Source organism: Diceros bicornis, chromosome 37, assembly GCF_020826845.1.
Source record: "Diceros bicornis minor isolate mBicDic1 chromosome 37, mDicBic1.mat.cur, whole genome shotgun sequence".
Classification (NCBI taxonomy): domain Eukaryota; kingdom Metazoa; phylum Chordata; class Mammalia; order Perissodactyla; family Rhinocerotidae; genus Diceros; species Diceros bicornis.
Window position 1 is genome coordinate 12,211,607 of NC_080776.1, and position 21,340 is coordinate 12,232,946.

General features: G+C 47.6%; 1 protein-coding gene across 1 annotated transcript; it reads right to left on the reverse strand.

Moving 5' to 3' along the window:
- Nucleotides 1-12,038: 12,038 nt before the first annotated feature.
- On the reverse strand, nt 12,039-13,064 carry LOC131399302 (RING finger protein 223). The gene has a single exon (XM_058533472.1). It carries the CDS (start codon nt 13,062-13,064, stop codon nt 12,039-12,041), a length of 1,026 nt encoding a protein of 341 aa, XP_058389455.1.
- Between the last annotated feature and the right edge of the window lie 8,276 nt (nt 13,065-21,340).

Here is a 21,340-nt window from a genome sequence, read left to right on the forward strand (position 1 = left end):
GCCTCTGGGTCGCGTGTGGGAAAGCCGGCTGGAGGTGGGGGTCGCCAAATTCAGGATCCTTCCGGGCAGCCCCGCTGCACTCTTGTCCGCAGAGGGCAGAGACCCTGGGCTCACACTGGAGAGTGCCCTGGGGCGCCGCGTCCCGTGGACCACCCATCCTAGCAAGGGTTGGTCTCTGGGCCAGAACGCCTCTCACTCCCACCCCTCCAACGCCATCCTAACACGTCCTTGTCCTCTCTGCGCCTTGAGCCTCGACCATCGGGGCTGAGATTCTTCGATTCAAGCTCCTTAAAGAGATTCTGCTGGATTATTTATTTTTTTAAAGGCACTTCACGGCACAAACCTAACAGGGCAATGATTTCCGAGGCTGTGGCGGATGAGGTGGGAGCTCGAAAGCGTTCTTGATGGGCTATCCCCGCTCAGACAGCAAGGATCCGACCCCCAGGGGCACTGGGTCCACACGCAGTTGCCTCTCTTGGTTTTGCAGACCAATAATAAATGCTGTGTTAAGCCTGGCATCGGAGGTCGTGCCCTTGGCCGAGTCCTGCCCTAAAGGACTGGCCTGCCTGCCCTTGCATCCTTTGGCGCCCTTGGCCCGCGGGCCTTTTGGAGCCTCCCCAGGAGGCGGAAAATCGCACTGCGCCATCTGAGTTTCTCTCCTGAGCGCGGAGCCTGCAGCTGCTGAGCCCTGGCGCGCAGCTCTGGGGACCCGATAGCCCGCAGAGAAGCCGGACCTGTTGCGCTGCTTCAGGCCGCGCTGGTGGAGCCGAGAGGTGCGGGAGGCAGTAGCCTGGGAGCATCGCCCTCCTGGCTTTAGCAGCGCTTGGAGCATCACCCTCTTTCCTGCTGCTTGCTTCCAGCCCTGGCTGGGCACACTCTCGTGTCCCACATTGCCCCTCCGAAAATTCTCATTAAGTGCTCAGGCTCCTTTGCACACTGGTCACCTCCAGGGCCTGAGACACCTGCAAATCTGGCCCTTGAAGGCTTTCTCTGAGGCAATTTTGATTATTTTACTCTACTCCCTCCTCCCTCACTGAATGGTCAGCTGGGCCTGTCTTCCGACTATGTCCCGATCACAAAGCTGGCACGCGTGGCCTTTCATTCATTCCACACACACTTACTGAGCTTCTGCTACATGTTGTTCCCAGCGCTGGGGCTACACCGGTGATGGAAACAGATCAAAGTCCTCATCCTGGCAGAGCTGATGTTCCAGAAAATAACCAAAAAGAATATCAACACAACCTGTCAGGAGGTTGGTTGTAAGGATGAGGTTCAGCTCTGGAGGAGCTGGAAGGTCTTGTGGGGAGGAGGAATAGGGTGCCAGGTGTGGACCGCTGGAGTGGGATGGGGGGTGTTGCTATTTCAGACTGGGAAGTCTGGGCAGGCTCAGCAGAGGTAGCTTCCTGAAGAGAAGGGAGGGTAGGAAGGAGCGTTTGGTGAAGGAAGGAAAAAGGCGAAGGGAGAGAGTGAAGGAGCCATGTATGTGGACAACACTCGTGAGCAACTACTGTGCACAAGGCCTTCTGAAGTCCCGGCAAACTGTGGCAGGGCCTGGGCAGCCAGATCTGCAGATGCGCTCTGCCTGGAAAGAGGCAGCTCTTGGGTCCTCTTGGGGCTCCACGTGTCTCCACACATTTCCCACAGTCCTCTTTCTGAAGACACTTCCCTCAAGCTACAGAAGGGGTGACAGGGGGACTGCTTCTTCCCATGAACAGGTGGAGGCTTCCTTAAGGCCATCTCTTTCTTGGCCTCTGGGAGTAAGGCAGATGGGAGGTCAAGGGATTGGGACCTCCCTGTCTCCTCCTTTCGCACAGTTGTGGCTCAAAAATCCAGTATGTGCTTGGGCGCCTTCATCTGGGCCCCCAGTGTCTGCAAATTGCATTTTTATTTGAAAGAAAATGAAGGTCCAGCTTCTCAGTGTCTAGCCTCCCACTCACCTGGACCTGTCACTCTCATTCAAGCAAGAGGAAATTCTCCCAGGCAGAGGAAATGTTGAGTGAGCCAAAAGTGCCCGGCTCCACACCACGAGGGCAGGTGTATGTGTCTCGCCTGAGTGATTCCAGGTGGCTGCCACCACCTCGAAGGAAAGAGTCACCAAGAACTCCTCCAGCGGAGCCCAAGATCCTAGACAACCAGTCAGCATTCCCCAGCTGGGAGTCTTGTGAGATAAATGGAAAAGACACCAGCAGGGCCATTCAGGAGAGAATGTCTTCACAAGGCTTCACAAATTATTAATACAAAGGCTTTGAAAACCTCTTTCCCTGTAGAGATTTGGAATCAAGGGACACAACAGATGAAGTGGAAGCAGCATCGTGTAGCCCTGCAGTGGGGGCTTGAAAAAGACGCCATGGATTTCTCAGAACAATATGCAGAGACACTGCTCTGCCAAAGGGGGCAGTTCTTACTTGTCACAAAAACTATGGATAAAGCAAAACTTTACAAGACTTGGGAGCTACTTAGCAGAGGAGAAGAACAGAAGCTGCGTAGCTGCAGCAGAGGTGAGAAGGCTCATGTGGAAATGGAATCCCCATGGCAACTCCAGACCTAAGTTCTCTATCTCCAAAGCAGGCTGAGGAGGTTCTCAGGAAGCCCAGGCTGTCAAAGGGGGTGCCAAGAGTCATCCCTGTAATAGAAATGATCATCTCTGGTTCCTCAGAACAAGGTCATATTTCCAAGGGGGAGGGGGGCTTGAACTCTACTCCTCTGATTGGTGAGGAAGACCCAGTGTCAGAAGAGCAAACTGTGTGGTTTCATTGGGGGAGGATGACCCAGGAGGGCAGGAACCAGACCCTGGGGCATTTGGGAACAGAGTGACAGGTCACCCTGGGAGGGAGGATTCAAAGAAGCTTTCTGAGCTCAAAAAGAAGGGAGGACCGTCAGAGTGGAAAGTTTTGGAGACAGGAAAAAAAAGGAAAGAAAATGAAAACTCCTGGAAAGAGAGAGGATTCCTCTAGGACTGAAAAGAGGGGAGAGAGAGGGGATAGAGGAGAGGAAAGGAGAGAGGGAGAGGAAGGAGGAGGGGAGAGAGAGACAGAGAGAGGGGAGAGAGAGGGGATAGGGGAGAGGAAAGGAGAGAGGGAGGGGAAGGAGGAGGGGAGAAAGAGAGAGAGAGAGAGAGAGAGAGAGAGAGAGAGAGAGAGAGAGGGAGGGAGGGAGGGAGGGAGGGAGGAAGGGAGAGTGAGAATGGCCAAATGCTGAAGAAACACTGTGGCTAAGATATTCCTGATAAAATGAATCCTAATTGATGTCAGTCAAGGTGGGTTCATACTAGACAACAATGAATGACTGTTTCTGATTTGAAGGACCCATTTGCACTGGAACAAGTAATCTGAATTCCCATCTTACTGTTCCAGAATATGTGGGCATGGAGCAGATACTTGTATATTGGGGGACAGCAGGATATAGAGGGTTGAGAGGAAGAAAAGGACATTACGAAGGTAAATACAATAGTTGTGATCCTACTATGTGCCAGACACGTCACATACACCCTTACTTAGGATTGACTTAAGATAATTCTATTTGGTTTGCTCCCAAGGTTTTCAAATTCATTTCCGTTAAAAATAAAGTGAAATAGAGGTTGGACTTTGCCAGAAGCACAGAGTGATGGGAGAAAGGATGGATAGGAATAAAATCAACACTTGGAACAAACCTCTTTAAAGTACCAGTTATGGAAGTGCCGAGGGGTGGGGGGGGTGATTAGAGAAAGGGATGCCACCATCCTCTCTCCACCAGCACAGGATGCTGAGCCATCTCTCCCACCACCTGTCCCAGCCTCCCTCCCAGGAATCAGACCACACTTTCCAGGAGACTTCTCTGAGGACACGTCCAGTGTCCTGGGGGCAGTATGAGAGCTCAGAAGGCCTGGTGCTCCTCCGGTGAGCTGCTTGAGTTCCCCATTGTGAATAAGCTATCTTGGGAGAACTGGGGAAATTGGTTATGTGGTGACAACAGTACTTAATGATACTAGCACAATACCAGTACATAATTATATAATAGTAATAGAATATTATGTCATTACATTATATTACTATTACTTTATGGTCACTGTATTATTATATTACTGTTATATTATATTATATTATATTATATATAATATTATATAATATATTATATATAATATATATTATAATTATATTATATTATATATAATATAATATATTATTATATATAATATTATATAATATATTATATATAATATATATTATAATTATATTATATTATATATAATATAATATATTATATTATATATAATATATATATATTAGGGAGCTGCCTAAAGACCTCTCGTTGTTTGCGTTGTTCTAGTTGTAAAGAAATTCAACAAAAGTTACCTTTAATGCCTCTGGGACGCTCTGATTTACCTTATCTCGATTGAAAATAATTTAAAAATTTCCTCCACCTCAGTTCCCATTTAAAAAACATCCAATGAAATAATCCCACTTTTGAAATTTTGCTTATTTTAAACAACCCCTTTTCTTACTCCCAGGGAGAATCCACGCCGAGAAGAACCTGAGACACATTAGTATCATCCATCCGTCTCTAATCCGGGCCCGACAAGTGATAGGCGGCTGACAAATATTCGCAGAAAGAATCCGAGTCTTCCTGCGCATCAGCTCTGCATTTGGAACGTGTTCTCATCTGGGTTTCTTGTCGTCCTCGAGGGCGCCTAGCCGGGTGGCGAACCTCGCCTTCTTCCCGAACCACTTGTGGTTTTGGATGGTCGGGTAGGATGCCGGCGCGGCCCCTTCCCGGGAACTCCGAGGAATTTACAAACGGAAACCCCAAGACTGCTAAGGTGTTTCCAAGCCCCCTCCCTTCGTGTCCACGTCACGCTGGCCGCCCTCGGAAAATGGGAGGGTTTATCAGGACAGTTTTTGCGTCTTTGAGAGCCGTAGAGGAAATGGGGAACACTGGTTTTCCGGAACCCTTCGGGGCTGGGAGCCCCCCGCGCTCTGTGTCTCTTTTCTTCTTAACCTACGCATTGGAGGTCTCTCTATTTCTAAGAACAGGTGCGAACGCGGAGCTTTGGGGCGGGTGCTGCGAGGGGCCCGTGGGCATCCGGGGATGGTAAATACACTGTCGGATCATCAGTAACGTATCCTTCAGATCCTCAAATCCAGAGGGCGTCACAAAATCCGGAGAGTTAGGGCTGAAGACCAGGTTCCATACAAACACAAAACAAGCTAAGCGGAGATGTGGAGTGCCTGGGTTGACAACATACGGTGCCAGCTGGTCCCCTCCGTGCGCGACAAGTGGGCTTGTGACAGGGTGCCTTCCATTTCTCCCCCGGCCCGCGCCTGCCCTCCTGGATCCTAAGTGCGCGGGTTACTGGGCTGGGGATTGGAGCAAGGGGCTCAAGGGAACCGGCTCTAGTCGACGGCTTGGCCCTACAGGGAACAGCCTGTCACCCAGGGCGGCCTCAGGTTCTCTCCAGCCCAGGGGGCTGTGGGGGTTGCGGGACACAGGCCAGCCCCACGATGCGGGATTCCATCGCTGTCGCGGTGACAGCCCCCCGGGGGTGTCCTCGAGAGGTAAGCAGAGGCAGTGGCCAACGACCGGTGCACCCCACCTTTTCCCAGGAGATCCCTTAGGCTCAGCTTGGAGCCACTGCGGGCGTCCGCGTTCAAACGGAGAGAAATCGGGGTAATCCCCGCCTCCCACCGACCAGGGGCAGCTGGGTCGCAGCGCAAATCCGTTTACACCTAGATCCAAGAGCGTGGAATTAATTTGCACGCTGAATGGCTACTCGGAAAGGTCTTTTAAAAGAACTTAATAGAGCTCCTAGTGAATATTTTAGAGCTGGATTCTCTGCGCTAGATCTGCTCGCAGGTCCACACCTGTCGAGATTCCCTTTCAGCTGTCACTGGCGATGACACCCACAGCTGTCACTGGCGAGGTTTTGTTAACTTAACCTGGAGACTTTCCTGGCTATCCACCTAATCCGTCTTGAATCCCCACATTGTCCCTGGATTTTGATGACTCACGGGACCAGGAAAGCACCCACCCATTTCTCGGGGGCGAGGGGAGCTCACGGAGAAGCCCTGTGATGGGGGAGGCGCAGCCGTCACCCCGCCTGCGTTAGGAAAGATCACAGCACTCCAAATGGGGATGCAAATATTTACTCAACTTTCCCGGGAACACAAAGCCAACAGGAGTGTGAGAGAGTGTGTGTGTGTGTGTGTGTGTGCGCGCGCGCGCGCGAGCGCGTGTGTGAAAAAGAGGTGGGCAGGGGGAAGAGTGTCAGAGACCAGAGAACAATTAAATAGTTATCCAAACGATTCGTAGTTATCCAAATTATGGCCACTTCCAAAATCCCAGCGTTGCTCCACGATCTCCCAGTGTCTAAGAAACCTGGCGGCGATTAGTTCATTAAAGTGAGATTAGGGAGAGCGTCGCCTTTCAATAAATACATCGTGAAATATATGGCTTTTAAATCTGGCTGCACAGTAAATTCACCTGGGCCACCTTCTTAAAATACTGATTCGCCTCTCCTCCCCACCCCCACCCCCAGCCAATTAAATATTGTCTCTGGGGGCGGGCCGAGTGCGTCTGCATTTTTTTTTTTTTCCAAAGCTCTCCAGGTAATTCTAACCCGTGGCCAGCGTTGAGAATCCCCTTGCATCAGGAAATGTTTGCTGTGTGTGGATTTAACAAGAAATGGGCTCTAAGGGACAAATCGTTTGCCTTGCAGAGCTTGGTCCCAAATTTTCTTCCCAGCAATAACTGTCTACTTGTCACTTGGAGTTAATCCTTCCCCAAAACTACAAGTGCAATTGTTCTCTACTTCTCAAATTCGACTACAAAATATTTTTAAGTGCACACACAGTAGACATGTAACTCATATAAATGTATTATTTCTATATGATGGAGAGTGCTCATCGTTGTGGTCATAAGAGATAGCTGAGCAGACCAGATATTACCATAATTCTTGAAATAATAGCTGTTGATATAAAAAAAGTTCTGTTTTTGCAATGATAAAGCACTTTCTCTTCTGTTTATTTTGTGATGTGTTTTTGTTATATTAGGCGCTAGGAGAACTTTTTTGGATATGATTTCTATCCTCTTTCTTCCACCTTCAACGTTCTCTCACTTCTGCCCCATGGAGATGTGGTATTTCTAAACCAAAGATAATCCAATTTTAAGTGCAAAGACAATTTTTTCTAAAGGAAGTATGCACATTCTCCCTGAGCTCCTAGGAATATTCTTGGAAATTGGACATTGAACACTCTTACTTTCCCAAATGTATTTGATAATAGGAATGATTGTGAATTTATCACAGAAACAAACTTGCTTCTCTTTGGTATATTTTAGTTTTGCATAAGAGAACAGAAACCTCAAGTTTGATTGATGGATAGAAACAATGCTGATGATATATATTACAAAGCTTTTTTATATGGACAATCAAAAGAGATCAAGCAAAAGATAGACACTCTCTCTGACACTTTCTTCATTCACATAACTTTAAACTAAGATCTGGCAACGATCATTTCTAACACTCATTTCAGTAGTAAATAGTAGATATTCCTCAAACAAACTTACACTCTAACATATACAATAAAAACATATTATTTTTAAAAAAAACCCACGTAGTTTCAAAGGAAGAAATGTAAACCGCATACTTAGCAGTTCATTGCCCATGACATGAATTTAATCATCTTTGTATCATAGCAGAAATTTAAAATACAAATATTAGCTAATGGGAAATAAATGATTCAAGAGGGCATGAGTTGGACCACAGAATAATGAGGTATTACTCCATTACGGACATAAATTTAGCAAGTCTATGAAAGATACTTTATTAAAAATGGCAAAGATTGAAGAATTAATAAAACAGGGAGAAACAAATAATGAGAAATTTAGCAGATCTTGTTCTCAATGTTGTGGGAAATTTCACTGCATTGTAAACTTCTTCTAACTATGCAGGTGCTGCTAGCTTTGGAGGGGAGGGTGCAGACGTGCTCAAAAAGGCAGGAAGCCAAAAAGAGTAATATCTTGACATCTCACAAGGCAGAAAATGATGTGAAATGGAGGCCAAATATCCTTTAATCTCTCCAGTGGCTCCTGTCACTGAATATAATGCAGTAATAGCTTCACTGTGATCGTACTGATTTTTCTCAAAACTCAATGTGCTTTTCAGGTATATTTTTTCGCCTTTCAAAAATCCTTATGAAGTAGGGAAAGCAACTGTTTCCCTAAGTCCCCTGGGGTTTCAGGAGTTATTAAGTGGCAGTGTGAGTAAGGGGAGCCAACTCACTTAACAGTCAATCCAAAGTTTCCTATTCAGCCAACTCAACAGAATATTTGTGGACCACTTGAGAACTGGCTAAGGCTTTGTGGATAGAGTGGGTGACCAGACAAGGTTCCCATCCTTGTTTTTACATTTTGGTTGCAGGAGATTGAGATAAAGCATGTAACAAAAAAAAAAAAAAAAGACCACTGTAGGCAGTAATAAGTGTTAGGAAGAAAATAAAACTTCAACAAATATTTACTTGGGATAGAGTGGTCAGGGCAGACCTCTCTGGGGAGGGGATATTAGATCCTTGGAGACCTGAATGATAAAAGGCCATAGATCCACATAGGTCTTTAGTTTCCAAAGCATTTTCACCCATAGACTTCGTTGTGTGTAGAAATCCTTTCACCATCTCCATAAGCAGGGCTGATACTTTTTGCTCCCATTTTATAGATGAGGAGCCTGAGGCTCAGAGAGGTTAAATGACTTACCAACATCTTTCCAAGTAAAGAGAGAGCCAGTATGCAGACTCACATCTCCTGGATGCAGTCACTGGTCTTTAGACCCCAAACCAATGTTCTTTCTGGATGTGGACACTGTTCACCAAATCACATTGCATTCGGAGGCCGAGTATTTAATCCATCACCTGCAAGATGAGTTTCTTTCACTTGAAATTTAGACTCTATAGAAGTATGATGGTGACTCTAACCTGCAGCCCCAGAACCTGGGCCATGGGGACCACGAGTTCCTGATCAGGTGTGCAGGCTGAGCAGATCTGGCTTTTTCAGTGACTTTATCGGCAGTTCATACTCATGAGCTGGAGATGTGCCCAGGATTGAATCAAGCTCTTCCAAGATGAGAATCTCCAAGGGAAAGGAGAAAAGCACTCCACTGTCACCAGGAACCCTCCAGACAAACTCATTGATGCTTTCAACAATTACTTCCTAAACTCCTGCTCCATGTAAGGGGCTGGTGTGCCAGAACTTTCCACATGATGTAGGAATGATTACTTCACATCTGCAGAATGGGAGGATACTTGAATGCCAGAAAACCACTAGAAACCAGACAAATGTTTTCCATCACCCTATCCTACCACTCAATTCTTGGTAAGGAAGTCAGAAATTAGCAATAAAACAAAGCCAGCCAAGAAAAAAAAATTCTCTCCCTGTTTAGGTACTGAGCTGTTAATCGTATCTATCTGATTTCCAAGTATTCTAATTCAAATTTCTCATTACAAGAAATTTACATATGCAACCCATGAAAGAAACATTGTAGCTTGTATTGTGACTGAGACAATTCCAAGATGTCTTTCTCATTTATGAGGAATAATTTAGTTTATGTCATTGGTGTACCTTCCCCTGTGGAACATAAATAAACCATACAAAGCAAACTGGTCCCCAAGTAACTTCCCACAGACTGCCAGGTTGCCAACTTAAGGGAGTGAAATAACAAACACATGTGTGGGCACATGTATACACATCCATGGTTACAACCACAGAGCGAGTTCTGTTACTAGCATGTATAGATATATACATACATACACACATATACACATTTACATGCGTACATGTACTTGTGCAACTAAACAGTTGGGAATGGAAACACAATCTCAGCACTGGAGGTACACAAGGAATAAAAGATAAAAATGAATACAGAAGTAACGCAAGTTGGAGGTATAAATAAATTAAAACCAATCTCTGATATGTGATTCTTAGTATTAGGAACCCGAAAATATTTTGACAAAACTGAGAACAAAATCGGACAAGAGTTTAGTTTTAGGAGATGTTATAATAATGGATGGGTAAGCTGCTCATCCCTTCAGAATACGGTAGATCTTGTTTGGCCTGCAGGAGTCCTGTTAAACCCTAAAACTAATTTCATGAAATGCCTACCCTAGCAACATACATTCCCATGTGTGAGCTATTTCTCTCTCTGCCCCATTCAAAATGTGAAATTAGGATTTGGTTGGGGATACATATTTCAGGAAGAGAAGTACCACACAAATACCTTAGAGCAATTTCCCCATGAAATAAATTTCACAAAAATAGGTTTTTCTATAAATGCTTCTGTTTTTTATTAAGACAATGCAGACATAAAACACAGCCATACCACTTATCAATGGCCAATAACTTACTTCACTTGTATAATAGATACAAATGCTCCATTCAATTTCAGTTAATAGAATCATGTCAGGATATCATGCAGACAGCTTGCATAAATACATGAGGAATAACAGCATACTCTCAGTAGCTTCTGTGATTTTCAAGCATGAAAACTTTGTCTTATTCCAAATTTCAAAAGATGGAATAAAGAAGGTTTTCATATAAAATTCATTTAGAACAGTTGGGTTTTTTTCCTTTAAAAAGGCATCTAATCCACCAGCAACAAATATTTGCAATTCATCTTTTTAGTTACAAAATCAGATAGATATGTATTCTTTTTATCTCATGTGACCAATTGTGGACATTTCAGTGATTTCCAACAATATCAAACAGCTAAATTCAAAATAATATTTTTCTGATAACTTATATATATACACATATTTGTAATCAAAGGAAGAAAGACTTGTCAGTTAATTTCATCTTTGGGCACTATTTTCTATTTTATCAGATAATGGACAGTCATTAGTTGTTTCACAGTATAAAGTCTGGAATCAATTACCAACACCTTTATTTTCTGCTCCTCATTTCGAAATGTATTTGGACTGGAGCTATGAGAGAAATGTTACTGCTTATCAGAGAACTCTTCTGGGAATTTGAATACACACAATTTTCAGATTTGTATCTTCTAAAATAAATTATTTAAAAAACGAAATTAAGAAAAAAGGCGGGGGAAGCCTACAGTTTATATTCTGCATGGATAGCTCTCAATATCTTCCAGGTGGGGGCAACAGTAAGTCAGTTTTGAGAGGAAAAAGGAGAATGGGCTCTTTAAGCTCCCTGAGTCCAGTTACAGAAGATGAAATGACATCCTGGTTGTAACACCGTGAATAAAACAACCTTTAGTTTCCAGGAGCCCAGTTCCCAGGACTCCTGGGCTCCGCCGAGTCGTGGGCAGCAAAAATCCAGCGCCTTGCGCTCCCGGCCACCTCTCTGCACCGCGGAGACAGCCAGCGGACCCGAGAGCGCACGCGCGTTGCGCACCTGCCCAATCGCGCACAGTTGCGGGCGGGTGGTATGTCCAGTCGCCGCACTCGCGCCCGCGCCGTGTCCCCGGGGAGTGTACATCAGTCTCAGTGCTCCAGGTCACACATTTTCCAGGACCGCCAGAAGGCAGGGAAACCTTTCTCTCACGTTTATATCTCATTCATTCTTCCTCTGGACAATTCAAGTCCACTCTCAACTGCTGCGGACGTGTGCGCGCGCGCGCACCTATACCCTCAAAGAAACTCTAAAAGTCACGGCAGGCGGAAAACCAGCTTTCAGGCGGGGCGGTGGGGTTCCCACTCGTCTTTCCTCTTTTCTTCGCAAATCCTCGTTCTCTGGGGGAGGGACGGCTGCGCGCGCTGACGAGGATAAGGGTCGTGCATGAAGCGGAGATGGATCTTGCACAGTCCGGGGAGATGGACTCCCCACCAGCATCCCTGCCTCCTCGGTTTCCCTCTCTGGCCCAGCGCAGAGGAGGCGGGGCTGTGGAGAGCCAGAGAGAAGGAAAACCGAGGCCCCACAGTGGCCGGGAGGCGAGGGGGTGCGCGTCCGGGGGCGGCAGGGAGAGGGCGGAGAAGCTCGAGCGCAACGAGCCAGTGGCCCCGTCCTCTCGGGCCGCGCGGGGCTGAAGATGCGGGTAGGTGGCGCGGCCCGCCGCCCGGCTACGTGTCGCTCCTCCGCGCGCCGCCCGCCGCGGCCGCCCGCGCCCTCGGGCCACCGCCGCCGCCTCCAGCCGAGCCCGAGGCAGCGCCCTCGGGCCGGTACTTGAGCCAGCAGATGACCCAAGTGACGACGACCGAGAAGAGCGCCAGGATGCTGGCCACCGACAGGCAGATGGGCCCCACGGGCGACGGCGAGGGCGACCCGGCAGCCGGGGCCGCGCCAGGGGGCGCCCCGCCGCCGCCGGGGGGTCCCCCGCCGCCACCGCTGCCGTAGTGGTTGACGAAGATGAGGCCGGTGAAGAGCAGCACCACCATGGAGAGGAAGGAGAAGACGACGCACACGCAGCCGGCGGTGAGCGCGGCGCGCTTGCAGTTCTGGCAGCTCTCGTAGGCGCCCGGGGCGCGCAGACCGGCGCGGGCGGGCGGCCCATGGGCCGCGTCCTCGGCGGGCGGCGGCGGTGGCGGGGTCGGGGCGGCCGGTGGGGCCGCGGCCGGCGTTGCGCGGCGCGCGGGCAGCGGCGGGAGGCGGTCCTGGGGCAGCGGATCGTGCGCGGCGCGCAGGGCCAGCGGGAAGGCCTCGGCGAGCTTAGTGTTGTTGGGCAGGCCGTGCACGCGGCTGTCGGGCAGCGGCGTGCGGTGGCGGCACACGGGGCACGCGATGGCGCCGGGCGGGCCGTGCCAGGGCGGCGGGCGCAGCGGGCGCTCAGGCGCGGCGGTGGCAGTGGCGGCGGCGGCGGCGGCGCGGAGCTGCAGCTGGCTCAGGCACTCCTGGCAGAAGGTGTGCAGGCACGCCAGCAGCTTGGGTGCGCGCCGGTCCGCGTCGAAGTAGTTGTAGCAGATTTTGCACTCGTAGTCCTCGAGCGGAGGGAGGCCGGAGACCGTCACCGTGGCGCTCCGGGCTCCCGCGTCCCCGCCGTCCCGGGCTCCCGCCGCCGTGCCCCCGGCTCCTGTGGAGCTCCCGGGGCGGCTGGATGGGCTCCGCTCGCCGGCGCCGCCGCCGCCGCTGTGGCTCGCCGGCGCTGCCATGGCAGGATCCGCCCCTCATCGGGGGCAAGGTGAGGCGCCTTCGTCCCCCTGCGCCGCCGCCTTGGCTCCCGGAGGGGAGAAGACGCTTCTGCCTCCCCCCTCTGGCTGCTGTCGCCTGGCGAGGGAGGCACCGCTGGCTGGGCCGGGCGGGGGCGCAGCGGCGACCGCCTTCCCCCACTCCTCCGAGGCGCGGGCGCCACGGTCCCTCCCAGTCCCCGGGCGCCTCTGCCGTCCCCCGTGGGCCTCTCAAGGCAGCTCTCCTGGCCGCTTTGGATATAGGATTTTGTTGGACTTGGAATCCGGAGTTGAGGGGGGCTGGGGGCGGTGGGGAACGGGATTTGGGGCGCGGCTGCTTAAGGATGTGGCGCGGGTGCAATACCCCGCCCCATACACCCACGAGGCGGTGGTGGGAAACCTGGTCCTGCCTTTTCCTTCTCCCTCTCCCTCGCCCCTTCCCTCTTTATCCTTGCTATTCCGTGTTGATCCTTCTCGACCTGGGGCTGAGTCGCTGGCGAAGCCTCCTCTCCCCCCACCAGCCAGAGCTCACCGGTGATGTCATGCGGGGCCCGAGCAGGGAGGGGAAGCGGCGGCCTCAGCCGCGGCGGCAGCGGCGGTTCCTATCCTTCGTGAAAATAGTGATCTCATTTCTCCGTCCAAGGGCGAAAGCCGGTCAGCACCAAGTCATTTACACGTTCCGCCTTTGTTAGCAGAGCCCGACAGCCCTGCAGCCTTCTTCTCAGGGCGGAAGCAGAGGGGTGGCATTTTCCTTTCACCGTTTGGGGGAAATTGTGGAGCTGAACAGTACTTTTTTTCCCCCTGAAGTATTGCTTCCTGAGATTTAAGGAGCCACGAAGACACAGACTCATGGCCAGATCGTGCTGATTTCCTGACGCTGCCCACAGGAGATGGAGGTAGCTATTTCGTCGGTGCACAGGCAGCCACAGAGGTAGAGGCAGGGACATGTTATTGTCAAACAGGTCCACAGAATTTCAAAGTCCAGCTTAACCCTAGCCTCCGACATGGCTCACCACCTTCGTCCACTTAAACTTTTAACACACAAAGGCAGAGAGCCGGAAACTCCATAACGTGGCAAAGATCTTCCTGATTTTATTCAAACTAATAGAAGTGCATCTGAGCAGGCCTTCTTGAAGGTAGGTGGGTTTAAGGTCTATCTGAGGGGTGATGTGCAGATATTCCTAACCAGAAAATTCTGTTCCTCTGTTTCTCCAGGTTGGACCTCACCCTGTGAAGAGAGAACCAGTCCCCACCCCTCACCCCAGCCCCAACAAGGAAGGGGATGGCTCTCTGGGTTCCCATGAGATGGGAATGTTCCCATTTTGCCTGGATCCTCAGCAAAAGACAGCAAGACGCCCCAGGGAATATTTGTGGAAAGGAGGAAAGAATGGGAAACAAGCTGAAGGAAAAGAAAGAAGGAAGGAAAGCTACCAATGAATTACCCACGTACAGACAAGAGGGGGAATTGTCATAAATAACTATTGTTTCTGTGACATTTGAAAATACATTTCCTTTTTACTCTCTGTGAATAGTGAATGTGGTAGATGCCTTAAGTTTGAGGGGCCTTAGGTGAAGCTCATTAAAAAACCACTAGCCTTCCATTTCCTAGTTTCAAATTTTATAAATATGATTTAAGGTAATACTCTTTTTATTTTTTATATAATTTTGTGATGCGGGCTGTGATGAGCAGAGGGCAGAGTGATGGAACATTGGGAGAAGGCCCTGGTCTGGCCTTGGAATATTATAAAGTTACACAAACCTGACTCTAGTGGAGGAAGTTAGGTTCCTCTCCTACTTTCTCTCCCTTAGCTGTATGACTGGGAAGAGGCTGCTGTGAATTTTTTGCACGGTTTTAAACTGGTTCTTCTACTTTAAGCCTTGGTTAGCCCTGTGCTGAGAAGAGACATACTGCTGACGTAGGAAAAATTTAAAAACTGGGCATGGCGAGAAGAGAAGCTCAGAAACGGGGGGCTCATGTGCATTCCTGTTCTCATCCTTCCCACCCACCCAGTTCCTAGGACATGTGCAACCTCCATGCTAAAAGGGGACTGAAAAAGAGTTCTGAAGTCTCCATATTTGCATATGGCATGCATTTGGGCAAAACATTTCAGATTTTGAAGTTTCACTCTATTCTGCATTCTCACCATTGAATGGAAGAATCGAGAAACGGAGCGTGGGGCTACAACAGGGATTCTCGATTTCAGCACTATTGACGTTTTGAGCTGGATGAATCTTTGTTGTGGGTGCTGTTCTGTGCATTGTCAGATGTTTAGAAGCATCCTTGGCCTCTACCCACTTGATGTTGGCAGCAACCCTTCCCAGTGGTGACAGCCAAAAATGTCCCCTGGGGGAAAAATCATCCCTGGTTGAGGATCACAGGACTACACCAACGTCACAGATTTGGTTATTGTGAAACCAAAAGCAGAAACATCTCCCAGCTCTTAACTAGTGCAAGCAAAGACAGCATCACCAGTCAAAGTGATTATTTAGTAGCTACCAGCATTTCTTCTATAACTCACAGTACTTTAGGTACCATGGCGCCCTCTTTGAGAGGTCCAGGAACAGATTTTGGGGATAACACATTCTGTTGATGAGTCATAAATAATTGCCAGAATTTGGTTAGGGGTGCTGAAATTTACTCTCTGTGTTTGGATAGTTTTTTACAGGAACCCAGAATCTTCAATTATTTTATATCCTAGGGCTTTATTTTATATCCTTCAATTATTTTATGTCAGTTTTAGGACTCTTAAAGGTGTCATATGGGGTTTCCATCAGTGAGACGAGGGGCCATTCCTGGAGAGTGTAAGTTTGCGTGACGCAGGCCACAGGCATTGGCCCTGATGGACTGTGAGGCCCAGCGCTCCCAGTGTCACCTGCAGCAGGAAGTGGTGAAGCTCGTCATTCATGTAGGAATCGGGTGTTCACTGTGGTGACAGATGTGTTCTTGAAAGAGATCTTAGGTCAGAAACAAGGAGCTCAATATTCACATCAGGATTTGCGTTGGCTTTGCGAGAATCCTGCTCGTGCCTTGAATATATCAGACACACTCAGTATTTCCCGAATTGTTTTCTCTTTGAGGACCTGAGTAAATGGGAGACAGCAATGGTCTCAGATCATCTCTTGTATACATTCCCTCCATCGACCATCTAAAGAGAGAGGATGTTTTAGTTTTGGGGATAGCTGTCTCACAAAGGACTTAGTGGGGAGTAGGTGTTCATGTCAAGTGTGGGCTAACTGTTCTGAGTCGAAATTCTAGGTCTGCAGCTCACCCTCTGTGTAGCACTGGATGTGCTATTTAGCTTCTCTGTGCCTCAGTTTCCCAAACTGTAAAATGGGGATGAGAGGTTAGTGAGTAAGTCTGTTGTAGGATTGAACATGCTGTACACATAACACATAAAGAAGAGTCCCAGCCCCCGTTAGCAGTCATTACTATTTATGTCAGGGGTTTCTATTCCTTATATCAATAATCCTCAGGAACACCCTGGGAGAGAGGCCCAGAGGGCTTGTGTGACCAGCCCAAGGTGACACAGCCAAGAGCAACAGAGTGGTCCAACTCTTCCCTTATTTCAAAGATAGAGATACAGGTGGCATCTCAGTCAGACAGACCAGGAGGAGGCCTGACCTATGAATCTAACCACGCATTATTGATCTGCCAGCTGTAATAAATAAACCCCTATATAAAATACGACGACAAAGCGAAATCTCGTTGGTAATATTGGAAGAACAGATATATAGGCAGATAATCACTCAGAAGCAAGTAGTCAATGAGTCAATCAAACGGTTGACATTTTAAAATAGAACCTGGGTTGATTCAATTTGACATTTATTGAGATCCTATTCTGGAAGACATTATTGCTGGGTGATAAGATACCTCCAGAAACCGAGAATTTAATAGAGGCTATTAAACACGTGTGCAAAACTCGGAGGCAGAATGAGGCAAGTTTGTGGTCCAGGGACAAGTTCTGGTGGGATAACGGGGAGAGAGAAGTTATTTCTGCTGTGGGGATGTGGGAAGTTTCCGCAGACTCAGTCAGTGAATTGGGGCTTTAGGAAGATGCAGAGAGAAAGACAATTCAAGGCAGGAAATGCGGGTGTGTTGAGGGCATGGCAAGTGGCCTGCCTCAGAGAGAGGGTGCAGCATGTAGGATGCTGTCCAGGGAAGCCGGGGATGCCGTGCTATGAGGGCTGGGCTTAGTTCTGTAGACAACTGGATTCCACTGTCAGTGCATGGCAGGAGTGCCCATGGGAGACTCGGCTTCGGGGCCGGGGGGGGTTGGCTGGAGTTGGAATTGACTATCAAGCAGGAGACATATCAATTAAGAGTTGCTTTAGGAGCTAGATCTCATTGCGATATACTGCAAAGATACAACTTTAAAAAGAATTAACATACCCCATCTATGGCATAAGTTCTCTTCCCTCAAGTAGAGGCAGTAAAGTCTAGTGGTTAAGGACAAGACTCTGCTGCCAGACCGCCCTGCCACTTACCCGCTGTGCAACCCTGGACAAGTTACTTAACCTTTCTGTGCCTCAGTTTTCTCCTCTGTGAAATGGGAGAGTAGCGTCTACTTCACTGAGTTGTTGTGGAGTTCAAATGAGTTAATATATGTTAAGCTTCAAACAGTGCCTGGTACATGGCAAGTGCCATAAAAATGTTAAAAAATGAAGCTACCCAAACAGGCCCAAATTGCTTGTTCTAGGGAAATTATTTCTTGATTGGTAAGGAAAAATAATTCAGAACAAAAACTACCTTGACCACGTGATCAAAGTTAACTTCAATAGTGACAAGTCAAGTTGATCACACGTACCCTCGATAAGATGTGTTGAGAGTGGTACTGCCTGTGATCTTCCTCCCAAAGACCCATAACCCCAGTCGAACATGGGGAAAACATCAGACAAACCCCAACAGAGGGACATTCTACAAAATACCTGACCAGTACCCCTCACAACTGTCCAGGTCATCAAAATCAGGGAAAATCTAAGGAACTGTCCCAGCTAAGAAAAGCCTGAGACAGGACAAGTTAATGTAATATGGTATCCTGGAACCAAAGAAAAGGGAGATTAGGTAAAAGCTAAGGAAATGTGAATAAAGCATGGAACTTTAGTGAGTAATCATGTGACAATATTGGTTCATTAGTTATGATAAATGTGGCATATTAATGTCAGATATTAGTAACTGAAAACTGGATATGGAGTATGTGGGAACTCTCTGCTATCTTTGCAATTTTTCTGTAAATCTAAAACTATTCTAAAAAAAAGTTTATTTTTAAAAGTGTGGTCAATTTATGGGGATTTGCAATCACAAGGCTGCTGTAATTCCTTGGGATTAAGACATATCTGATCACTGCATTTGTATCATTTCGAGTAAAATCCATGAAGCAGATTTAAAAAAACCTTCCAAGGAAATAAAAGCTTTAGTATTTATTGCACTAGAGTATCTTAATACTTATTACAATGTGCAAATAATAGGGATTTTTAAAAATGTATAGAAACAGTGCAACTACCTTAAAGAAAATTCAGAAAAGAGAATTTTAAAATCAGGTATAACCCAACACTTCAGCATAGCCATTGTCATCATTGAATTTATTCTGGTAGGTATATATTTTTACGTAGTTGTAATAATAATGCACATACCATGCTTTAATTTGATTTATTCATTCAAATTACTGTTTATGGTGCTTACTTTGTGTCCGTGTTTTTGAGGTTGGTGATACAAACCAGGGGAGATAAAATGCGTGCTTTCACGGAGCTTATCTTCTTGTGTATGTGTATGTCTGTGAGAGAGAGACAATAAACAAAGAAATGAATGTATAATATGATTGGAAGTGGAAAGTACTATGGAGAAAAATATAGCAGGACAGGAGGAAGTATTGGGACGTGGGAGGGGTGATTTGATATTTTAAATGAGGTGGCCAGGAAGGCCTATCTAATAAAGTGACTTTTGAGCAAAGACCTTAAGGAAGTGAGGGACAGAACCACTTGGCTCTCCAGGGGAACAGTGAGTGCCCCAAGCAAAATGAACAGCATGTGCAAAGGTCCTGAGGTAGGAGCATGTTTGATATATTCCAGGAACAGCAAGGAAGCCAATGGCAGGAGCAGAGTGAGCTAGGGGTAGGCATAGGAGATGAGGCCACAAGAGGGTGTCGGGGCAGGGATGGATTATCATGTAGGGACTTGTAGGCCATTTAAATGATTTTTTATTTTTAGTTAGAGTGAGATGAGAAGCCATTGAAGGGTTTTGAGCAGAGAAGTGCAGAATCTGATTTACGTTTCAGACGAATCACTGTTGCTGCTATGTGAAGAATAGCGTAGAATAGCGTAGAACTTTTGATGTTTCAATACTTGGTCACTATTTTGTATTTTTCTGCTTAAACTGTGGTTTATGCAAGAAAAGACGTGTCTGTTGTGCTCCCCAGGGCCTATTAGAAGTTGCTTTTTAAATCTTTCAGCTCTCTATAAGTGTAATTATTAGAGGCACCCACCAAAAGAGAAAAGCCGGAGTCTCCAGCCATTCATAATCCTGTGTATGTGTCATTTCTCATGTGAACAGTGAAGTGTTGAATGCCCAGAGCTCATACCAGCTGGCAGATTGACTGGTACTGTGGTCGGTTTCTGTGTCAGCTGCCAGTCACAAGGCCTATCAGATGTCTACATACCAGAGCTAAGCAGAATCAAGTCCAAACAAGATGAGAGAGAGGTAAGTGCATCACAAACTCCTGTATCTTAAAGTGTTTTTTAGAGCCAGCCCCTATCACCTAGCGGTTAGAGTTCGGCTCGCTCTGCTTCGGTGGCCCAGGTTCGGTTCCCGGGCTCAGAACCACACCACTTGTCTGTCAGTAGCCACAGAAAAACTAGAAGGACCGTCAACTAGAATATACAACTATGTACTGGGGCTTTGGGCAGGAAAAGAAAGAGGGGAAGATTGGTAACAGATGTTAGCTCAGGGTGAATCTTTCCCAGCAAAACTGCCCCCCCCCCAAAAAAAACCATTTATTTTTAAAAAAATGTTTTTTATATAAGAAATTTGAAAAATGGATTTTCTGCTCTTAAATTCACAGATCTTCACAGCAGTATTTTGCAATTCCTTTTTCTACTCCCATTTTACAATGAGGGTGCTAATATAGAACATGAAGGTCCAAATCGCTTACCCAGGGCCATAGGGCAAATACAGCTAAAATCAAAAGCTATGTTCTGTCTGAAGATTGTAGGGGAAATCCATTTCCTTGCCTTTTCCAGCTGCTAGAGGCTGCCTGCGTTCCCTGGCTCATGGCCACATCACTGTGAGCTCACTTCTCCTCTCACTCTGTCTCTGACCCTCTTGCCTCCTTCTTACAAGGACCCTGTGATTACATTGGATCCACCAGATAATCCAGGATACTTTCCCTATCTCAAGGTCTGTAACTTAGTCACATCTGCAAAGTCCCTTTTGCAGGTACAGTCATGCTTCGCCTAACGACGGGGATACATCCTGAGAAATGCGTCCTTAGGCGATTTCATCATGCAAACATCGTAGAGTGAACTTACACAAACCTAGATGGAATAGCCCATTACGCACCTAGGCTCTATGGTACTAATCTTATAGGACCACCGTCGCATATGCGGTCTGTCATTGACTGAAACGTCGTTATGCGACACGTGATGGTATACAAAATAAAATATTCATAGGTTCTTGGGATTAGGATGTGGACATCTTCAGGGGCCATTATTCTCTTGACCACACAAGCTCTGAAGCCCCAATAAAGCTGCTCTCAGTTAGCAACTGGCCCTTAGGTTACAGCTGCCCCAGGCCCCACTTAGCTGCAAAAGGGCTAAGGGATTCAATGTCTCCCAATCCTTTATGGTCTACCATTGGGCTGCAGTGCACCAGCTGGGAAAGTGGTAAAGTTTTACCATAAAATGTATAATCATGGAAAAGCAGGTTTCTGGTCATAGGAACTGCCAGCACCCACATTTCTTTTCCTGAGAACTTTCTCCTGCAGCCAAAGTCTCCTTCGTTGCCTGGAGTGCTGAGGAGCGGCCCTCGACCAGTGACTAACAGAAGCTGGTGTGAACCCAGCTCCCTCACGCCTCAGGCGAGTTAATTCTGAGGCACGTGCTCTCTCCTTGCTCTCGGAGTTTCCCCAGCAGAATTCAGCTCCAGACTCGCACAGTGGTAGCTGGCTTGACAAGGCACCCTGGAGTGGCTGTCTTCCCTTCCCGGCTTCTGTTCCTACTCCCCTGTTGGTGTTTCCTCGATCACCTTTTGTCTCGGGGTCTGCTTCTGG